At 39.8% G+C, this 24,308-nt stretch overlaps 1 protein-coding gene across 1 annotated transcript in view; it reads left to right on the forward strand.

Moving 5' to 3' along the window:
• BMP5 (bone morphogenetic protein 5) overlaps positions 1-24,010 on the forward strand; it is a 158,737-nt gene extending 134,727 nt beyond the window's left edge. The window contains exons 4-7 of the mRNA XM_038748209.1: positions 1,320-1,517; positions 8,149-8,225; positions 11,566-11,676; positions 23,770-24,010. Of these exons, the coding sequence (XP_038604137.1) occupies positions 1,320-1,517; positions 8,149-8,225; positions 11,566-11,676; positions 23,770-23,919 (536 nt within the window). The 3' untranslated portion in view covers positions 23,920-24,010. The remainder of the gene's footprint in view (positions 1-1,319; positions 1,518-8,148; positions 8,226-11,565; positions 11,677-23,769) is intronic.
• The last annotated feature ends 298 nt before the right edge of the window (positions 24,011-24,308 follow it).

The following is a 24,308-nucleotide window of genomic DNA, read 5'->3' on the forward strand; positions in this document are numbered from 1 at the left end:
GATTTGAGTTTAGATTCCTGAGTGTAGGTGGATGCATAACCTTCAGATTCATTATCATTCCACAGAGCCATGCCAAACCTACTAAATAATTTGTAATTTTTTTCATAATAATATCTTCTTGAATGCCTTAAAAACACACTTATCAGCATATTATTGTTCCTGGATGATTGTCTCAAAGATTTTTTCATGATCTTTGCACGTACTATTTTTTGGAATATTTGACCTATATAAGGAAACTACCTACTGATTGTAAGCTCACTGTGGGCAGGGAATGAGTCTACCAATTTGATCGTTTAGAACTCCCCCAAGCACTTAGTAATAACAATAATGTTGTTATTTGTTAAGTGCTTACTATGTGCCAAGCACTGGGGTAGATACAAGGTAATCAGATTGTCCCATGTGGGACTCACAGTCTTCATCCCCATTTTACAGATTAGGTAACTGAGGCCCGGGGAAGTTAAGTGACTTGTCTAAAGTCAACAGCTGATAAGCAGAGGAGTCGGGATTTGAACCCATGACCTCTGACTCCCAAGCCCATGCTCTTGCCATTAAGCCATGGCAGCCAAGCCAGCACTCAATAAATATGATTGATTGATAGGTTACTGACATTTCCTTTTAGTTTGTTTCAAATGCTATCCAAATTATTTGAGTTTAATTTGACTTCAGTGTTTTATTAAGAATTAAATAACAATTCTGAGAATCTCTCAGTTCTAATTTCCCCTTTGGATCCTTGGTGTTCATAGAAAAGGGCATTCACATACTTCTGCCTTCCCCAGGAAACCCAAGGATGATATAACCTCCGCATGTAATTCATTTTACTCTCTGTCTTCCTCCGTAAGTTCCTTGTGGGCAAGGATTGCATCTGCCAACTCCATTGCATCTAACTCTTGATTGATTGATGCAGCATAAGAGACTAATACTCTCTAGAAATCATTATGGGGTGTTGGTATGCTACAGATGGTGTGCCCCCTAGGCAATCAAAATAGAATTATAAATTTCAGCAACTCTTCTGCCGTTGCCTGGAATTTTCTCTCTTTGGGGTCTGCTGTCTTTCCACTGTAGGCTGGGAATGTGTCTGTAGGCTGGCGATATTGTTGTATTGTACTCTCACAAGTGCTTAGTAACGTGGTCTGCACACAGTAAGCATGCAAAAAATACAGTTGAATGAATGAATGAAGGTGTACTGGGACTCTCAGCAGGACCCTGTTCTCCCAAATCCAAAAGAGAGAACAGGACTGCTTATTCAATAACTTATTTTGCATTCAATTTTTGTGTGTCTTCATTTTTTTGTCATCATCTGTGCCTGTCTTATGTTTTAGGGCGCAGCATAAACGTTAAATCAGCTGGTCTTATAGGAAGACATGGGCCTCAATCGAAACAACCATTTATGGTTGCATTCTTCAAAGCAAGTGAAGTACTTCTTCGATCAGTCCGAGCAGCCAGTAATAAGAGGAAAAATCAGAATCGCAACAAATCCAATAGCCACCAAGATGCTTCAAGGATGTCCAGTGTTGGGGGTAAGATAAAGGGGGTCAATTTGTGTTGCTAGACTTGTATGAACTGAATTAAGTGTAGCATATATTGAAAATTATGATTCCTCGATTATTTTACTCTCTACATCTTCCCTATATTTGGTCTTTTAAATCATCGGGCGGTAGTTATGGCATTCTCAGTATGGTGGGTGAATACATCACTAAGGAATTCATTTTAAAATAAGTACAATTTGCCATAAAAAGTTTTTAAGGTCCGGTTCAAATTAATATCACACTGGTGGAAAGAAAATTAGAAAAAGGACTAGATCAACAGGAGTTAGCCAAGAACTGAAAAACACAACCTCCTGAGCTAACTTCCTCCATGCCTCTCCAGCACGGATGGCTAAGCAGGTAAATTTAGCATAAAATTCCTTCTTTAGTACTTATAACAAACAATGCATGGGAACCAACCAGCTGAAATTCCTTCTGAAATTAGAAGCAGTTCAATTTTTAAAAAAGCTAACAGAGTATTTCAGTGGCCCCTCTATGTATGATGAATACAATAGGAATTAAAATTGAAAATACTTTGCCAAATCAGATGATTTTGAAGTTAAAAACAAACACAAAGTGCAAACATGCAAGGGTATAGTCTGTTCATCAGTTTTAGACTGCAAATCTATTGAGTATCCCAAAGGCATAAAAGAATGCAGTCTTTGCAATTTGATCTCATAGCTGGTTGAACTGTGTAAAAATGTATTTATCAGAAAGCTTTCAATGAACTTAACAGTTCAAGCTCACTGTTTATTCCAGAAAGTTCGTGGAATAAGTTACTTTCAGTTAACTGGTGCCTGATAAGTCTATTTCAGATCACTGAATTTGAAGAGTATGAACATTTTAGTAACAGAAAACCTTGATCCTCCTATGAGGAAGGTGTGAGTCTTTGGAAATCAACATTTAATATGGAACATAGTACAATTTGTAGGCTTTTGTAACCTTACAGTCCTATATACTATTCAAATAAATTCAAATCTACGAGATTCCAGTTAATGGTAGTAGTTGCCCCTTTATGAAACGAAAGCTTTATTCCGCAGCCAAATCTCTAGATTATACCAACAATGTGTGAAGAAATATGGTTCTAAAAATTATCTGCCTTTAGTGTTTCTAAATATCCAATTTGTCACCAAAGCCTGTCAGTCTCACATCCACAACATCTCCAAGATCTGCCCTTTCCTCTGCATCCAAACTGCTATCACATTGTACAATCACTGGTCCTATCCAGTCTGGATTATTACATCAGCCTCCTTTCTGACCTCCCAACCTCCTGCCTCTCCCCTCTTCAGTCCACACTTCACTCCACTGCCCGGATTATTTTTCTACAGAAACATTCAGGGCATGTTACTCCCCTCCTCAAAAATCTCCAGAGGTTGTCTATCAACGACTGTATCAAACAAAAACTCCTCACTATTGGCTTTTAAAGCTCTCCATCACCTTGCCCCTTCCTACCTCACCTCTCTTCTCTCCTTCTACATCCCTGCTTACACACTGTGCTTCTCTGGTGATAAACTTCTTACTGTGCCTCAATCTTACCTGTCTCACCACCGACCCCTGGCCCACGTCCTACCTCTGTCCTGGAATGCCCTCCCTTCCCAAATCTGCTTAGAATTCACCCTTTCCCCTTTCAAAGCCCTACTAGAGGTGCATCTCCTTCATGAGGCCTTCCCAGACTAAGGTCTTTACTTTTCCTCAGCTCCCCCTCCCTTTCACGTCATCTCGACTTCCTCCTTTTGCTCATCCCCCATTTCCCCGCCACATAGCACTTATGTATATATGCATATGCCTATAATTATATTTATTTACACTGACGCCTGTTTACTTGTATTGATATCTATCTCCCCCCTCCCCGGCCCAACGCCAGACTATGAGCCTATTGTGGGCAGGGGTTGTCTCTTTCTTTCTGTATTGTACTTTCCAAGCATTTAGTACAGTGCTCTGCACACAGTAAGTGCTTAATGAATGAATGAATGAATGAATACTCTGGAGAAGTCTAGAATTAAATTTGCAAGATTGTTGGTGTCTGCAGCCGTGAAACCTTGATCTACTGTTTGGTGGTTTAATAAGCTCCTTTTGGGCAGGGAAAGTGTCTACTAACTCTTTTGAATTGTAGTCTCCCAAATGATTAGCACAGTGCTCTGCACACAATAAATGCTCAATAAATATCATTGATTCACTGATTTCTTTATCCCACCTCTTCCCCCTCACAAAAAATTGAAACTATTGCCTCTTGTTATAACCACCATGACATCACACTTTTAATTGCCTCAACTTCCCAATATGGGCATTACCTCCATGCTGCCCACTTGTGTAAGCCCCTCATTTTTTCTTTTCCTAAGTAAACAACATAAAAGCAATGATTTAGTTTTACTCTTCCACTGCATGGTCGGGATCTGGCCACCCTATTTTCCTTTATTCATTCACCTATTTGTATGATGGAGGATACAGAGTGCTGTGCTCTGTGTCCTTCTGCAAACTCCATTACTCCCAGCCATGGGCCTGGCCCAGGGGATAGAGATCAGGCCAAGGGAACACCTCCAAGGCTTAGCTGCCTTCTCTTACTTGTTTTCTATGCCGCACACACATGGTTTTCATTTTAATATTTTTGTTTTTGATTCAAAATTTCAAGAAGGTCATACACCTGAAAATGATACTAGAACTCTTAGTGATTCTGTTTCCCTCAGGTATGCTACATTATTTGCTCAGGGTATTCTGGATCTGGTAATTTTCAGTCCAAAATTTTTCCAAGGGGGCAGTTTCCTCTCCTTGGGATTCTCAGGCTTCAAAGTGAGCAAGAGTCCCAGGGACAGTACATCAGTCCAGTCAGGGTTCCCAGACCACTTTAAGGAGACTAGCTCAGTGGGGCTCACCAGGCCTAGGAAGGGTCTAGTCACCCTCCCCACCACCAACATGTGTCTCCACACCAACCTGTAGAGACCTGAAGAATCTTAGCTTATATTAATCAATCAATAAATAAATGGTATTCAATGAATACTTACAAGCTCTTCCTCTAAATTGTCATCTTGTCCTCTAGATTGTAAAGCTCTTTCTTTAGACTTTAAGGTCTGTCAACTCTATTGTATTTTCTCAAGTACTTAGTGTAGTGCTCCACACGTAGTAAATGCTCAGCAAATGCCATTGATTGATTATGTACACAGCATTGTCCTAGGTACTTGGTAGAGTACAATACGATAGTTGGTAGACACTATTCCTGCCTTCAAGGAGCTTACAAGATCTTAGGATTTCACAAATACCATGGCCCTGGGAAGAGTGGACATTGAAATGGGTACATGTTGAGTCAGAGAATTGAGTCATAGAACACACCATCAGTCTCATTTTAGGACCCTGAAAATTGATACAAAGCTGGAAGTTGGGCATGAATTTCAATTTAGACCAGTTTAGAAAGGAACAATTAGGTGATTCATTCAGCCAAAAAGGAAAAAGAATTAACTCGAACAACCAGGTGAAAGTTGGAATGCAGGAGTTCAAGGCCTTTTCAGGCAGGATCTCAGTCAGCACCCATCTCATGGATCCTAGGAATCTTTATTTGACCAGAGTTACATTAGTAATAGTAATAATATTAATAATAATGATGGCATTTATTAAGCGCTTACTATGTGCAAAGCACTGTTCTAAGTGCTGGGGAGGTTACAAGGTGATCAGGTTGTCCCACGGGGGGCTCACAGTCTTCATCCCCATTTTACAGATGAGGGAACTGAGGCCCAGAGAAATTAAGTGACTTGCCCAAAGTCATACAGCTGACAATTGGTGGAGTGGGATTTGAACCCATGACCTCTGACTCCAAATCCCTGGGCTCTTTCCACTGAGCCACGCTGTTTCTCATGTACAATCTGGGACCACCAAAATGGAATCATTTCCCTATGGGTGTTCCCAACCAGGACCAAACTAAGAAGAGTAAAGTGTTCCACTATGATGAGGAATGGTCCCAGGACACCACTTGATATATTTTGTTTCATACACACAACTTCCCTGTGAGGTGGGAGAAGAAGATATTCTCCCCCAATTTACAGATGAGGAAACTGGGCCTTAGAAGTATTACAAACTTGTCCAAAATGACACAGTCCAGCAGCAGCAAAATAGAACAGTGGTAGAGCTAAGACTAGAATGCAAGTCTCCAGGCTCCTACATCCATGCTCTTTTTCCTAGACAACTCACAAATATAAAGAAGATGACCACTCAAGCAGTTCTAATTTGTAGATATGGATAGGTACAATAAATGTTGTTGAGATGTAGTCACTCCAGAGAATAGATCGATAAGCATCATTCCAATTTTAGGTTGTTAGGTGACTTTCAAATAAATTTAAATGTTACTTGGCTCATCAAAGGAAACTGTTTGAGTCATTCCCTACCTCCTTCTCTCTTTATCTGGGGCAATACAAGGGATTTTTACAATGGAAGTATTACAATGTTAGTCTGCCTCTTGTACAAGCCAAATTCATATGTTCAATTTTATTTTGGATTCAAGCTTTTTATTAAATGATTTTCCTGAATTTGAGTACTAAACTGATTAGGTGTTTTGAATACGCCTCTTATTAAATGATTTTCTTGTGATTTGACTATTCAATTGTCTGATTAGATATTTTAAAGAAAAGGAAGGAATTGACATTTTGAAGGATATTTTTGTCATTATTTTCTTCTTAGAGTAGTGAGGCTTAAATGGGGTCCAGGGAAACCCCGCTGGATATAGGCAACATATCTTTGACCTTGTGAACTCCATGTGCTTTATTTTTCTGGTTTAATTTCTTTTTCTTCCAATTAAATGACTTTTGGGGGGAAAATTCAAATTTTCCCTTATTCTAAAAATTGGCAATAAACAAAAGTGGGTTGGTTTGAAATTCTATGTGATAGTATGGACAACACTTTGGTCATGACATACCACAAAGAGACCTGAAGTTAACAGTAAAATAATTTAGTATCAAAGACCATGTTTATACAAAGTAAAGGTCATGAAACAACGTGGCATACAAGCCAAGACCAGAGAAATTGAGTAGTAAATGTTGTTGAAACTTTTTTACATACAGACAGAGTCATTTACAGTAGCTATATTTCCATTTCCTTTTAATCTTCCATTCCCTGCCAATGGGTCTTTTTTAAAGTTATAAATCTAATTTCCTTGCCCTTCCTTCCACAGCTCTCTGTGCCATGAATTCATATTTAACCAAATTGCAGACTTGGCGGCTTGGGGTACGAAGTTGACTCCATCGCAGAATCCGTCCTTTTTAATCCTGACAGAATGAGCATATATTTCCAAAGCTCTGTGAAATTGGATCTTGGCACCAGATTCTGCTGTAAATTTCACTGCTGGTTACCTTTATGTGATGTTACATTATGTACAACATTTGCCCCGTATGAAAACTGAATAGAAAGGACAAGAATGCATTGGTTTTACTTTTAACTTTTCACATTGATATGCAAGAAAGGCTTTTCAACTGGACGATACCTGGAAACTACAGCTTATCTGATCTCTTGGAACTTTTTAACCTCCACATGATCCTTATCAATTTTCAATTCTATAAAAAATGGACCGAGGGAGGAATGAATACGTCCTTCTTTTATTTTCTATGCTGCACACACATGGTTTTCATTTTGAAATTTTTGTTTTTGATTCAAAATTTCAAGAGGTTCATACACCTGAAACTGATACTAGAACCCTTAGCAATTCTGTTTCCCTCAAGTATGCTACAGGACACCTATCCATTTCATATTATTTTGTGTTCAGTCCTTATTGCTTGGAGAGGTTCAGTTAACCCCTTGACATAGCAGTATTCATATTTTGGGTGACAAGTCAGTCATGAAGAAAAGGCAAGGGAGGCAATTCAAATGAATAACCTCCTTTCCCTTTGAAGGTATTACCCAGGGACCTGCAGAGCAGTTGGGAGGATAAAGGTAATAGCATGGTGTGAGACACTGTAAGTTAAAAGCAGGGAAAATACTTCTAAAGAGCAAAGTTGTACTATTATCTTGCATTCTTGTCACATAAAAGAAAACAATTACCTGAATTGGCAGAGAAGTGCAGATGTCAACCATTTGAAGAATGGTTTACCTTCAATTTACTTGCATTCTCACTGGAGATTAAAAGCCATGATACCCTTAACATACACTGTTACTGCACTGTAAACTACTTAGCATGATTTGAAGGCTCTATCATAGAGGAGGTTTTACTTGCCTAGAAAAATATGCAGACTCTTTTTATTAATCATATTTATGGTTCTCTAACCCCATTTTTTGACTGTTTCCTTACTCTAACTTCAAAAAAATGCCAAATGATTTATCTCTTGGAATATTATCAGCTGAGTGCCCAGGACAGACTGAAAGTAGAAATCAGACACACATATAGTTGTTCCTTTACTGAACAAGCACAACATACTTCAAGTTTAAAGTGGAATTTTTGAAGTGAATTGTATTCTGGATTTTTGTAGATTGGAAATGGAGTTGTTGTTTAGAAAGTAAAATATTTTGAATTTCTGTTTCTATAACCATCTGATGTTTTGCCAACAGACTTAAGTCCTGTAGATATATGTTTAGGTTTAAGAATGTAAAATGAATCCTGGTTTGTCTCATGAAGTATAATGTAAAGAAATTAATGATTATTTTTTGTCTGTAGATTATAACACAAGTGAACAAAAGCAAGCCTGTAAGAAGCATGAACTCTATGTGAGCTTTCGTGACTTGGGATGGCAGGTATGGATAATAATAATAATAATAATAATAATAATAATAATAATAATAATAATAGAATTTGTTAAGCTCTTACTATGTGCAAAGCACTGTTCTGAGAGCTGAAGCACTGTTCTAAGGACGAAATAGTTGCTTCCTTTTGCTTTGGCTTAACCACGATACACCAGACCCTGATTACCACCCCTTGGCTCTGATGTTTTCTAAATATCACACCATTATACAGTGACTGATTTTCCAGATTTATAGCTCTGATGTTGGTCCAGTAGAAAGTGCACAGCTTTAGGACTCAGGAGATCTTGATTGTAGTTCCAGTTCTGCCTGCTGGAGCTATGCCAACAGTCAGTCAGTCAGTCAGTCAGTCAGTCAATTGTATTTAATGAGTGTTTACGGTATGAAGAGCACCGTACCAAGTGCTTGGGGGAATACAAGATACAAATATAACAGACACATTCCCTTTCTACAGTAAGCTTACAGTCTAGAGGGGAAGGAAAGTTTCCAAACAAAGAACTACTTAGGGTATTCTGTGAGGTAGATACATCCAGAAGGAATCCTGAAAAATATCTAGCTAACACGGGCAATGAAGACCAGAGAGACTGCCAAGGCAACCCCTGCAGGCTTGTGGCATTGTAGTGCAGGACCTTGGCCATAAAGGTGTTTTGCTTGCAAGAAACCTTTCTATACACTTCACAATGAGCTGGACAGTGTGATAAATTAAATTTCATAATATGTTGGCCCCTTCTTGCTTGTCTATTTGCTTTCTTCTAGACTGTGAGCCCACTGTTGGGTAAGGACTGTCTCTATATGTTGCCAACTTGTACTTCCCAAGCGCTTAGTACAGTGTTCTGCACACAGTAAGCGCTCAATAAATATGATTGATTGATTGATTGATTGTTTCATCCTGTGACCCAGAGACAGCATGTCAGACACAGATGAGAGTGCGAGAATCTCTGTGGAAACCACTGTCATTATAATCAATTCTTCTGAGCAGACTCTCTGTCCCAATTGTCAGGACTGAGACGTGGCCCTTGTTCTCATGAGACGCATGCCCAGCCTCATCCAGATGGTATTTTATCCTGATTTCCTCTTACCTTTCCCACTTTTATACCCCTTATGATCATTTTACTTAAGAGGTGAGACAAGGAGAAAAGGTGAACAGCAAATTGGCCATTAGCAATGGAAATTTGATGGGAGAGGCCATTGAAGCTATTGGCTAAATTGATATTTTGGGATCATTTATAGATTTTAATCATCCATATTACCTCTGAATTTCCATTACCATGGATAACTGAGAGCTGATTTATAAATGTACTTTCCCCAAAAAAGGCATATTTTAAAAAAACTAGACATCCATTCTGTTGTTTGCCAAAACTCCCACTTATTCCCACTGAGAAGCATTTAAGGTCAGTACTAAAGCTGAGGTTGATAATCCCAGGAAAAGTGTAAGTTTTCTTGCCCTTTATGGATAAGATTTCTCATCTGCTGAATAGCAAAAAGTTCCTCCTTTAATACTGTAAGCTCTTTGTGGGGTGGGAAAGTGTTACCAACTCTGTTGTATTGTACTCTTCCAAGTGCTTAATACAGCGCTTTGCCCACAGTAAACACTCCAAAAGACCACTGACAGACTAATTGAATAATTTCTTTGAATAGTCTTAAGAAGTCTTTCAGTCATTTCCAGTGGAAAATGAGATACATAACATGGAGTTTAAAAATGGGAGGAGGGTATCCAGCAGAGGAATAAATAATAATAATAATAATAATAATAATGATAATGGTGGCATTTGTTAAGCACTTACTATGTGCAAAGCACTGTTCTAAGCGCTGGGGGATACAAGGTGATCAGGTTGTCAATCAATCATATTTATTGAGCACTTACTGTGTGCAGAGCACTGTACTGAGCACTTGGGAAGTACAAGTTGGCAACATAACTTGTTGCCAACAGGTTGTCCCATGTGGGGCTCACAGGCTTAATCCCCATTTTACAGATGAAGTAACTGAGGCTCAGAGAAGTTAAGTGACTTACCCAAAGTCACACAGCAGATATGTGGTGGAGAGTACAGTGCTCTGCACACAGTAAGCACTCAATAAATATGATTGAATGAATGAATGAATGAATTAGAACCCATGACCACTGACTCACAAACCCGTGCTCTTTCCATTGAGCCATGCTGCTTCTCTAAATGTGTGCTGTTCAAGAAAAACAGAACCTAAAATAGAGATTGTTCAATCATTATTTTAGATTGTGACCCCTGTGTGGGACAAGAACTGTGTCTGATATGATTATTCTATATCTGCACTACCATTTAGAGTATGTTAAGCACTGAAACATTACTCTATTATCATTATTAATAACTAGCTTTTTCAATATATACACTTTGAATCTATCCAATTCCTTGGAACAAATTAGCACACTTCTGACTAATCCACCATTCTTATGGGCTGTTTAGGTATTAGTTGTTTTTGGGTTCAAAGATGGCATTGCTGACAGTGAGATTGTACATTCATGTGAGTGTCACACTGATAATCATTTGCACGCTTGCAACTTTTTGAGCCTCTTGCTTGGATTCCAATGGTGAATAGAGGAGAGGCATGTCATACTGCCAGTAAGTTATGTATTTAAAATGTGTTTGAAGTTCTAGGGTCGGCTTGTGCTGAGGCATCATAGCTCTTGCCCAGCCCTTTATGTGCAGTGATGGGTATTAACGATATGCCTGGCAGTTAAGAATGACTGCAGTCTGGGGTCACAGAGCAGAATATCTTAGAATTCCAAAGCAGCAGACATCACTATGCCCTCAATCATCAGTCAGCCATCATTTGAGTGTAAGACTAGGGATGGTTTATTAGGGATGGGGGCGGTGGGGAGGAGTGGCTTTCCTCTTTCTTGAAAACATCAGGGTGAAAAGCAAAATCAAGAAAAAATTAAGAAAGCACACTCCAACAACATCAGATTAAAAAAAAAATACAAGTCTTCTCTGCTCAATTAAATAGGCCAGAATAGAACTCAGTTGTTATTTACAGACACACCAGCTAAGAAGGAATCTATATATAATTTGTAATGCACAGTATGCAGTTGGTTAGGGACATGATTTCTTATGAAATCATAATTTTTGTACATTCAACTTTAATGAGCAATAAGTTATATTTGAATAGTTTACCAAGAAAGCATGGACATTTCAAATGAAATGCATTACATTAAAATTTGACAACTTTTTGTGTAAGGATTTAATGTTTCATTAAGTAATTCAAATATTTCTTAATTATGAAGGAATGATATGCGATCTAGTAAATTTATAATGCATACAGGTTTGTTTCCCTTTCAAATTTAACTTTTGTGTTTGTGTTTTAGGATTGGATTATAGCTCCCGAGGGTTATGCTGCATTTTATTGTGACGGAGAATGCTCCTTCCCACTTAATGCTCACATGAATGCTACCAACCATGCCATTGTTCAGACTCTGGTAATGTACTCTCTCTGTACTAGATCGAGAAGTATAATTACTTATCTCTCATTAGAAATGTAGATTTCTGATAACCAACTATTCAAGCAGTAATGATAATAGTAATAATGGTATTTGTTAATTGGTTTACTATATACCAAGAACTGTACTAAGCACTGAGGTGGGTAAAGAATAATTAGGTCCCGCATGAGGATCACAAAGTAAATAAGAGGGAAAACAGGTTTGAATCCCCATTTTTCAGATTAAGGAACTGAGGCATGGACAAGTTAAGTGACTTGCCCTTGCATGACACAGCATGTAGGTGGGAAGCTGGTATTAGAACCCAGGTCCTCTGACTAACGGTTTTCACTATACCACAATGCTGCCCTGCTTCATATATTTCAGAGTTACCTATCTACCTTAGATTTTTAAAATTTCATAATATTTTATTCCTGTGTATGAAGGATAACTTGAAAAGCCCTTAATATTTCAGGATATTCAGTCAGTGAATCAAAGCCCTGATGATAGTGAGCCCTCTCTTAGTTTACATTTTTCAGGTTCAGAGGTTTGATATGACTTAAATTTGAATTCATGAACAATTATCAACCAGAAATCAGTGCACTGTTTTCTGTTGTGAATGGGTCACATTAATTGTGGCTTCAGATCGATTACATTGAACAGGGAATTGGTGGAGAGGGATGAAAAGCTGGGAATGGGAAAAAGAGGTATTTTGATTTGGAAAAGTTTAACTTTCCATATACTACATCTGAGTTTCCATCTATCCCCTAATTTTGGCACTGCCTGGAGTGCAGTTGCTGATTTTTCGGAACAGCTAGATTCTGCTAATGGATCATCTGGAATTTTGAGTATTAGAACTTCCTAATATGTTACCTTAGTCAGTACTAAGAAACAGTGTGGCTCAGTGGCAAGAGCCCGGGCTTGGGAGTCAGAGGTCAGGGGTTCTAATCCTGGCTCCGCCAAACATCTGCTGTGTGACCTTGGACAAATCACTTAACTTCTCTGAGCCTCAGTGACCTCATCTGTAAAATGGGGATGAAGGCTGTGAGCCCCACGTGGGACAACCTGATCACCTTGTATCCCCCCAGTGCTTAGAACAGTTCTTCACACATAGTAAGTGCTTAACAAATACCATTATTATTATTATTATTATTATTATTATCATCACTAGGGTGGAAAAGAGGACATGAACATGTTTAGAAATTAGTTCTAGGAACAAATATGAGAGAATCTTGTGATAAGTGGAGCAGACTGAAGCATAGGAAATAAAAATATACCTTATGTGTTGATATAAATGTTCCACTGGGATCCCTTTCAGCACAATCACTTAGAACGGTGCTTTGCACACAGTAAGTGCTTAATAAATGCTATCATTATTATTATTATTTAGAAATTACCCTCAAACCAAGTGCAACTCTCTGAATTTCAGTCAGTATTTGTGCCACCAGCCCTCTAAGAAAGCACCAATCTACTCTTCCATTGGCTAAAAGCACTCTGTGAAAGCATGACTGGACACTAGATCTAGTCTCAGAACAAATCTTCTCCACTGTCAACCCCAGTGTCTTTCCAGGATGACCTTGGGTAAAATTTTAGGTTTGGTAAACTTCACAGAATTCTGTGTTGCAAAGCTGCTGAGGAAGAGTTTTCTGCAGAGTTGTCAGTTGTCAGATAGTTATTTTTTCAGAATACAGATTTTTATTAATATTTTTCCTATAAGAACAACTTCCCTGCTAATTGATAGAGGCATGAAAATACTTATGCCTCTGGGCTATCACTCCTTTGATGTAATTTATTTCCATAGAATGTGAATCAAAATCACTGAAAGGATGGATGTCCTGGGTTTTCACCTTTTACCACCACCAGTATACAAAAATTTAGGAATGTCTTCCTAGCCGTGAGGAATTTGTCTTGATTTGAATTCTCCAACCACTGATATGGACTTTTAAGATTAAAGCTCTGTTATACACATAATTCTGAAATCATTTATCTTCAGACTTTAAGCTCACTGTGGGCAGGGATCATGTCTATCAATCTATTACATTGTAATCAAACAGTCAATCAGTGGTATTGAATGAGTGCTTACAGTGTGCAGAGCACTAAGCACTTGAGAAAGTAAAATGCAACAGGGTTGGTAGTTAGAATCCCTACTCACAAGGCACTTACTAAAATCTACAGGGTAGTCTCTACACTGTAGAACAGATTAGGGGTAGGATAGGAGAAATGGGTAGTATAAGAATATTTACATAAGTACCATGGAACTGAAGTGAGTATCAACGTGCTTAATGGGTACACAGCCAAGTGCATAATTGAAGCAGAGGAGAAGGAGGATAGGGGAAAATAGGGCTTAGCCTGGGAAGGCCTCTTGGAGGAAATGTGATTTTAGGAGGGTTTTGAAGGTAGGGTGAGTGGTGGACTATTGGATATAAAGTGGGAGGAGTTCCAGGTCCCAGGAAGAACATGGATAAGGGGTAGGTGGAGGGATAAACAAGATTGAGGTACAGAGAGTACGTTGGTGTTGGAAGAGTGGAGTTTGTGGATAGGTTGTAGTAAGAAATCATCGAGATAAGAAAGAGAGATGATTAAGTGCCTTAAAGCTTATGGTCAGATATTTCTGTTTGTTGCTGAGGTGGAAAGGCAACCATTAGAGGTTTTTGAGGAGTGAGAAAGTATGGACTGAAGATTTTTCTGAAAAAATGTTCTGGGAATAAGAGTGAAGTATGGACTGGAGGGTGAGAAATGAAAGTAGGGAGGCTGATGAAATAGTCAAGGTGGAAAATGATAAATGCTTGTATCAGTATGGTTGCAGTTTAGATATAGAGATAAGGGTAGATTCTAGTGATTTGTGAAGGTAGAGCCAGTAGGATTTCATGACAGATTGAAAGTGTGTTGAGTGAGAGAGATGAGTTGAGGATAATGCCCAGGTTATAGGTGTGTGACATAAAGAGGGTAGTGGTATTGTCTACAGTTATGGGAAAAAATGGAAGGACAGGGTTTGTGTGGGAAGATGAGGTGTTTTGGATACATTAAGTTTTTTTGTAACAGAGGGATATCCAAGTAGATATGTCTTAAAGGAAGGAGAATATGTCAGATTACAGTGAAGGAGAGACATCAGGGCTGGAGAGGTAGATTTGGGAATCATTCATATAGAGATGGTAGTTGAAACCATGGGAATGAATCAGTTCTCCCAAGGGGAGGGTGTAGATTGGCAATAAAAGGGGACCTAGAACTGAACCTTCAGGCACCCACAAAGTTACAGGGAGGGAGGCAGAGGAAGAGGCTGCAAAAGAGATTGAAAAGGAGCTATCAGAGAAATAGGAGGGAAACCAGGAGCTAAGATGGTGGAGCTAAGATTAGATAGTGTTTCTAGGAGAAGGGGGTGGTCCACTGTATTCAAGACAGCAGAAAAGTTGAGAAGGACTAGGATGGGATAGAGACCATTGGATTTAACAAGAAGGATATCACTGGTGACATTAAAATTTTGTTCCTGGGTGGGTGAAAGGGCAGAATTAAATTAGGTGAGGAAAAATCTAAGCTGTAAGGTTGTTTTGGACAGGGAACAGGTATACAAACTCTGCTATAATGTATTCTCCCAAGAGCTTAGTAGAGTGTTCTGCACATAGTAAGCACTCAATAAATACCATTGATGATGATGATGATGATGAATTTGAGGTTAATGAGGTCGAGCTGCTGTTTAGATTTTGTGCACAGAAGTGGAAGAAGCATCCTGTAAAGATGATCTAAGGCTGCTGGTTGGTGGTACAAGATTGGCAGAGGGATGGATAGGAAAACAAGAGAATTGAGTTCAGTTGAGAGGGCAATGTTGAAGGTAAGAATTTATGCATCAAGAGAAGGTAGATTGATTATGTAGACCAGATGACTTTAGAGAACTGGATGGGTTGAAAAGACTCCTAGTCTTGATGTGAGGATAGGACAGATTTGTGGAGAAGGGGCATGTGGGAAAGAAGGCAGGTTAGGTGGTTGTGGTTGGAAAATGTAATTTTGGAGCTGGTAGGTCAGAGATTGCACAGAGGGTAGAGAATATGAGAAGCTGTTGAGTCTGTGAGCTGGGGGGTTAGCAGCTGGTACAGCAGGAGGTCAGTGGAATTGATGAGTGACAGAAAGTAGACCATGGAAAGTTTGTCAGGAACCCTCATGTGGATGTTGAACTCTCCTAAGTGATCCTATGTACAGTGATCCAAACACAGTGAGCACCTATTAAATACCATTAATTGACTGATTGATTAATTGAGTACATCCTGTATGCCCACACTATAGAAGGAGGCTCTTGGGGACACTATACCTGCCTTTAAGGAGATTCGGAAAAGGGGTGGGCCTGGTATCAACTTCCATTGGTATCACAATGAAAGAGTATGGAGACGCCATAATCCATTAGTTCTAAATCACGTCTCAACATTGAGACTACTCCAGGAACCTTAAAATCAATGAACATTAAATGTTCCTTTGGACATTTTCATCTATCTCCATCCCTGCTCCCTATATCTTTGATAGGCTGGATAGACTCAGGGGAGGTTCAAGACGTCTGTCAGTCTGACTGGAAGAAAGGAAAGTAGTAAAAGTCAAGGACACCCTGAAGTTTGGATAACAGATGTAGATCAATTGACTACTTCTTGACCAATCAAGAGTCTTGTATAGGGAAGCCACAACAGTAGGCCTATTTCTGTTCTTCTAAGAAACTGCTCAGTGGAAACAACCAAAAATCCCAGTTACCAGTTTCTCATTGGATGAAAATGAGACTGATTTCCCATTGTCCACTGAACAGCCAACATCTCTTCATATGATTCTTATTTTGTCAGACTGGTTTGCCCTTGTACCAGTCGCAGACATGTGAATACACACCACCATAATACCACAAAGAGGTAAGGCAGGTACTCTGTGGACTGATTAACAATATTTCACTGATCTTTTAAGCTCTACTTCTGTCACTGAAAATCCGTGTTAACCTAGATTAATTGATTTGCCAAAACTTGAGGGCATGGCCTTGGTTCCAATTTTTAAGCAAGTGATATGACAGTTGGAGCCAAGAAAATTCTAAAACCCTTGGGTCTGATGAGATACCTCCTGGCACCTACAGTGGAACTCCTACATTCCTTTTCTTAATAGATGTCACTCTGAAAAGGCCACAGAATTTCAAAGATGTCACCAATATGACTATCTTAAAGTCTTTTTCTCAGGCTCTTTCTCTGCCTCCCACCTCAAGATTCAGTTCCTGATCCCCTCTTTTCTCAATCTATACTCACTCACTTGGAGAGCTCACTCATTCCCATGGCTTCAATTACTATCATTACATGACTGATACTCAAATCTACATCTGTAGCCCTGACCTGTAGATTCCTGATGGTGATGTCAACCCCATCCTGAGCCCCATAGCATTTATTTCATTCATTTTTCTTTCATTTAGTCATTTCTCCTATCTGAAATTTATTTTAATATCTATCTCATATTATAATTTACTCTAGATTGTCAGGTCCTTATGGGTGGGATTATGTATACCAACTCTGTTGTATTGTACTATCCCAAGGGCTTAATACAGTACTCGGAACAGTAAGGCTCTATACATTCCATTGACAGATTGATTTGTTAAGAAAAAAATCAAAAAATGATTGCAGAAATTGTTATAAAAATTCATGGCTCTCTGTCACTGGTAAGGCCTTTGTCAGTGGATTCCTGAACAAGTGATAATTTGCCTGTATTCCAATCATTGCAGGTGGTTTCATTTCAAAAAAGAAATGAGTTCATCTGACTTTTGTTGCATAACAGATCCAGGAGAAATACAGGGAAAATCTAGACCAATTATTCCTGGTCTTTATAAAGGAAACTGACACCAGTAGACACAACTTCTGACAGCTCTAAATCACCTTCGTTGAAATCCTAGCTCGTTGTGGGTAGGAAACATGTCTATCAACTCTTTATAGTGTAGAGCGCTTAGTACAGTGCTCTACACACCGTAAGCATTCATGAAATGCCATTGATTGATTTATGATGAAACTATTAATCATAACTAACTGTTTCCCCTTGCAGAACTGAGCCAAGCAAGGTTGTGAAGTAAATCTAAGTCTATCCAACCTATTCTACAAGTTTGGCTTAAAGGTACCACAAAGGACCCTGGAAACTGGTGTTACAATAGCTTTCCAAACCTTCTGAAAAACTCATCCAATTTACCAAGATACAAGGGTCATCTCAAGCCCCTGAATCATTTATACAAGAGTTGCTTGTATATGTTCTGGAAGTGAACATGCAAGAAGGAATCAAATGATTAACTCCTTTTCAGAATCAGTAAAAGGTTATAGACTAACTCTGAGCCAGAAGAAGATTGAGGTTTTGTCCTCATCTTTACCTAGAATCCATGTATTCAACCAAATTTTCATTAATGACATAGAACCAGGGGTTATCACTGAATTATTCTACTAGACAGTTTACAAGTACTTAATATAATAAAAATTAATAGGAAAACCAATCAAAAATGGCACAAAGATGGCCTTAAAACATTGAGACCAGAATGAAGGTGGATCGAGTAGTAGTGGTAATCTAATACCATTTACACATCTGAATTCTTAGTAATTCCATCAGCGTTACCGGAAACACATAGTACATCAAATCCTATTATAGACTTACAAAACCTGTAAATTAGTCTATCAGCATCAAAGCAAAATTTATAGCAACACAATGATGATGATGATGATGATAATAATAATAATAACACAATAGTTATGGTATTTGTTAAAGCCTGACCCAAACACTAGGGCATATACAATTTCCTTAAATTGTAGTCACTCAACCTCACTAGAAGTGAATAAGGATGGGCAAATCAATCATTCAATAGTACTGCACTAAGTGCTCATAAGAGTGCAGTACCACAGAAACCTAAAGCTTAAATGCAAGCTGAACTGGTAAAACCATATATGCAGAATAGAGATCATATTTTACTATAAAATACAACTTAGAGTATGCAGTGAAGCTCCGCTCAACTAGAAGACCAATAGAGCAGTAAGGTGTGTGAAATTGAAGAATGTGATGAATGGTAATCGAGTAGTCAGTCAGTCATATGTATTAAGTGCTTACTGTGTGTAGAGAATTGTGCTAAGCATTGGGAAGAGTAATCATGATAATAATAGTATTAATGATGATAATAATTGTGGTATTTGTTAAGCACTTACTATATGCCAAGTCCTGTAATACACACTGGAAGAGATTCAAGATCATCAGGTCCCTCATGGGCTTCACAGTTTAAGTAGGCAGGAGGCATCGATCAATCAATCAATCAATCATATTTATTGAGCACTTACTGTGTGCAGAGCACTGTACTAAGTGCTTGGGAAGTACAAGTTGGCAACATATAGAGACGGTCCCTACCCAACAGTGGGCTCACAGTCTAGAAGGGGAGACAGAGAACAAAACAAAACATATTAACAAAATAAAATGAATAGAATAGATATGTACAAGTAAAATAAATAAATAGAGTAAGAATACATACAAACATATATACATATATACAGGTGGTGTGGGGAAGGGAAGGAGGTAAGGCAGGAGGATGGAGAGGGGGAGGAGGGGGAGAAGAAGGAGGGGGCTCACTCTGGGAAGGCCTCCTGGAGGAGGTGAGCTCTCAGTAGGACCTTGAAGGGAGGAAGAGAGCTAGCTTGGAGGATGGGCAGAGGGAGGGCATTCCAGGCCCGGGGGATGACGTGGGCTGGGGGTCGATGGCGGGACAGGCGAGAACGAGGCACGGTGAGGAAATTAGCTTCAGAGGAGCGGAGGGTGTGGGCTGGGCTGTAGAAGGAGAGAAGGGAGGTGAGGTAGGAGGGGACACACTGATGGAGAGCCTTGAAGCCGAGGGCGAGGAGTTTCTGCCTGATGTGCAGGTTGATTGGTAACCACTGGAGATTTTTGAGGAGGGGAGTAACATGCCCAGAGCATTTCTGGACAAAGACAATCTGGGCAGCGGCGTGAAGTATGGATTGAAGTGGGGAGAGACAAGAGGATGGGAGATCGGAGAGGAGGCTGATACAGTAGTCCAGACAGGATAGGATGAGAGCTTGAACGAGCAGGGTAGCGGTATGGATGGAGAGGAAAGGGTGGATCTTGGCAATGTTGCGTAGCTGAGACTGGCAGGTTTTGGTGACAGCTTGGATGTGAGGGGTGAACGAGAGAGCGGAGTTGAGGATGACACCAAGTTTGCGGGCTTGTGAGACAGGAAGGATGGAAGTGCCGTCAACAGTGATGGGAAAGTCAGGGAGAGGGCAAGGTTTGGGAGGGAAGACAAGGAGTTCAGTCTTGGACATGTTGAGTTTTAGGTGGCGGGCAGACAACCAGATGGAGATGTCCTGAAGGCAGGAGGAGATGCGAGCCTGGAGGGAGGGGGAGAGAGCAGGGGCAGAGATGTAGATTTGGGTGTCTACATAGTTGAAGCCGTGGGAGTGAATGAGGTCACCAAGGGAGTGAGTGTAGATTGAGGGGACCAAGAACTGAGCCTTGAGGAACCCCCACAGTAAGGGGATAGGAGGGGGAGGAGGAGCCTGCAAAAGAGACTGAGAATGAATGACCGGAGAGATAAGAGGGGAACCAGGAGAGGATGGAGTCTGTGAGGCCAAGGTTGGATAGCGTGTTGAGGAGAAGGGGGTGGTCCACAGTGTTGAAGGCAGCTGAGAGGTCGAGGAGGATTAGGATAGAGTATGAGCCATTGGATTTGGCAAGCAGGAGGTCATTGGTGACTTTTGAGAGGGCAGTTTCCATGGAATGTAGGGGACAAAAGCCAGACTGGAGAGGGTCAAGGAGAGAGTTGGTGTTGAGGAATTCGAGACAGCGCGTATAGACGACTTGTTCAAGGAGTTTGGAAAGGAATGGTAGGAGGGAGATAGGGCAATAACTAGTAGGTGATGTGGGGTCAAGAGAGGGTTATTTTAGGATGGGAGAGACATGGGCATGTTTGAAGGCAGAGGGGAAGGAACCAGTGGAGAGTAAGCGGTTGAAGATGGAAGTTAAGGAGGGAGAAAGGACGGATTGAGAGATTTCATGAGATGAGAGGGAATGTGGTCAGAAGCACATGTGGCCGGAGTAACACTTGTGAGAAGGGAGGAGAGCTTCTCTGAGGATACTGCTGGGAAGGATGGGAGAGTAGCAGAGAGTGTTGAGAGCCGGGGGGCTGGAGAAGGTGGGGGAGTGACTTTGGGGAGCTCAGACCTGATGGATTTAATTTTATTAATGAAGTAGTTGAATCCTCATTTTGTAAATGAGGTAACTGAGGCACAGAGAAGTTAAGTGACATGCCCAAGATCACACAGGAGACAAGTGGTGTAGGCAGGATTAGAACCCAGGATCTCTGACTCTCAGGTCCGAGCTCTTTCCACTAGGTCATCCTGCTTTTCATGAAATATAACAGAGTTGATAGACATGTTCCAGGCTCACATCAAGCTTACAGTCTAGAACTTTCAGGAAAATTAGAGACAGGAGGCAGATTTAAAAGCAGCATCATGCTTTGTTTATCAGAAGAGGATTGCTTGTCTAATATAAGCATATTAGAGAAGCAGCGTGGCTCAGTGAAAAGAGCCCGGGCTTTGGAGTCAGGGGTCGTGGGTTCGTATCCCAGCTCCTCCATGTGTCTGCTGTGTGACCTTGGGCAAGTCACTTAACTTCTCTGCGCCTCAGTTACCTCATCTGTAAAATGGGGATTAAGACTGTGAGCCCCACGTGGGACAACCTGATCACCTTGCATCCCCCGAGCGCTTAGAACAGTGCTTTGCACATAGTAAGCGCTTAACAAATGCTATTATTATTATCATTATTATTATTACTATTATTATTATTATTATTATAAGCCTTTCCAGTTTCACCCACTGCCACTCACAGTAATAATAATGATAATAATAATAATGGTATTTGTTAAGTGCTCACTATGTGCTAAGCACCGTTCTAAGCACTGGGGTAGATACATGGTAATCATGTTGCCCCACATGGGCAGTCTTAATCCCCATTTTATAGATGAAGTATTTGAGGCACAGAGAAGTTAAATGACTTGCCCAAAGTCACACAGCTGACAAGTGGCAGAGCTGGGATTAGAACCCATGACCTCTGACTCCCAAGCCTGGGCTCTTTCCATTAAGCCATGCTTGCTTCCCAATCAATAAGTATGACAATCCGTATTGTCATTCAATTTCAAAATACACACACCCACAACAACCCACACATTCAATTGTGGATGTAGCTCTCAAACAAGGCCCGAGAAATTTTGCTGCTTGATTATAGGAAGGCAAACATGATCACTCCTGCCACTTCTACTCTATGTCCTCCACAAAGCATCAGCCCTATTCACACACCATCTCCAAGAACAGAATTGGACAGAATTGTCCTGGAAGACAGCCTCAGTAATATTTGCCAGTCCAATGACTTGGCAGAGTCACGTTCCCATCCGCCCTCCTGCAGGCCTGAATCTTGTGATAACTCCCTCAGCTCCTCTCATGTTTTGTAAGGAAACAGCAATACTCTGAATTTTAAAAAAAGGAAAGAGAAGAGACCCACCATTCCAGGCTTCCAGCTTTTTTTTCCCCCATAGAAGATCATTAAACACTGTCAGCTGTTATGGCCATAGAGTCTTGAAGGCAATGTCTAAAAACAAACAGAAAGAACTGACATGAATTTGGAACAAGATCCTGGTCTGTATCACCGCCCTGGGATATTGTACATAAGTCATAGCAAAATTCAAGCATACATGGGAAGTGGGATCTTTTTTCTGGCATTGTGCACAGTAAATGTAGAAAGCACTTTCCATGAAGGACATGAAACAAAAAGACAGGCATGTTTGTTGTTAAAGGAAAGCGTGTTTGTGACTAATACTTTAGAGCAAATGATACAAGACCAATTCATCCTTATGTAAAGGTTGTTCTATTCAGCTGCCAGGTCACTGACACAAGGGATATCAATCATTTCTGTGCGGGCTATGGAAGATAAAACTGACAACAAACACAAGCTGCATCTGAAATTCTCAAAAATCTTCCAAGTGTTACTTTTGTGATTTTTTTGAAATTTCAAGTTCATGTCAGAACACTTCATTTTTCCTGCCTTTTCTGCCCACTTAAGAGATGTGTATCCCATCCAGTCGGCAGTAGTTGTATATCTCATTGCACAGACAAAGCTCTGGGAGAAGAATGCTGAATTCCCATGTGCCTCTCCTGTATTATTACCAGGACTTCCCATAAATTCCTCAAGGAAGACCCATGTTCTAGTTCTTTTGGAAATCACCCCAAATTTGTGTCAGTGCACGTCTCCTCATTTTTCCTTCTGTTGTCTAATTTTCATTTATTCATAACTTTGGGAGATTCTGGGAGTGATTATCCAGTTGGCTGACTAATAAGAGGTTGGCATTTCCTATTTCTTTTCCGAGCTATCTGCCTTATAACCTTTGCTGGGGTTATTCACGCACCCTTCAGAAGGGGTGGACAGGAGAGAGGAAAAGGCATGAAACTCAACTGGTTAATTTTCCTTCACATTATCAGCAGGACCACCTTAATAATAGGACCAAAACGGCCTCATGGATATTATGAGATAGGGTTTAAGGATTTGACAGTTCATAGCCTTTTTTTAAATGGATTGAAGGGAAATCTTATTGAAACTTGACAACCAGACAATATTTGAATTTTATTTAGCCACAACAAGCCTTATATCTCTGACTAGTCAAGACTGAACTTTTTTACATAGGTTTATGAGCTTCTGGCTCAAGTCATACCAGATTCCTAATGATCTTTCTGTCTATTTTGTGACTATTTTGACTTTTGGTAGCTCAGTCAGTGACGTTGTAACCAAATCAATTACACAAAAGCAAATCAAAACTAGATTTTTTTCCCCACCTTTTATTAACTAGCTTATGAGAGATATTTTTCTTACTCAAATGAATAATTTTCTGAGAAGAATTTGGTCTCTGTGGATCACATCTAGCCATTGGATTTGGAAAAAAAAATCCCCCTGCAATAAACTCTGAATGTGGACTGAGCCATATTACGAACAAGAGCTCTACTGCATCTTAGACAACAGCCGCAAACATACTTCAGTTATAAATGCATCTCAAATATGATTGTCTTTATTTTCCAGGTTCACCTGATGTTCCCTGATCATGTTCCTAAACCTTGCTGTGCACCAACTAAACTGAATGCCATTTCTGTGCTCTACTTTGATGATAGTTCTAATGTCATTTTGAAGAAATATAGAAATATGGTAGTACGTTCGTGTGGTTGCCACTAAAATAAAATATTAAAATTGAAACCATGTTTTACTCAGAGTACAGTACAATCTGAAAGGCTTAATTTTGGAGGTATCCCTATTCCAGTTCACTTCATCTCTACTTCTATGTACAGAATTATGTATATAGTAGCTTTTATTTATTTAAAGGTATATAGTCTTCTTTGTATGGGTGGATATCGATACAACATATTTTATAGGTCCTCCTATTTTGCAATAGAAAGCCCAATATGAATTTCAGTGGGTCATGCTGAGACCTATTTCACTTCAGTGTTTTTCTCTAATAAAACCTTTGTACAATTTTCCTGAAATTAGACAGAACTCCTGTGACTGTTTCATATTGTTAGAGGAAATTGAATACATTTGGTTATGTTGTGCCAATGAAAACTCTG

Source organism: Tachyglossus aculeatus, chromosome 1 (assembly GCF_015852505.1).
Source record: "Tachyglossus aculeatus isolate mTacAcu1 chromosome 1, mTacAcu1.pri, whole genome shotgun sequence".
NCBI classification, from domain to species: Eukaryota; Metazoa; Chordata; class Mammalia; order Monotremata; family Tachyglossidae; genus Tachyglossus; species Tachyglossus aculeatus.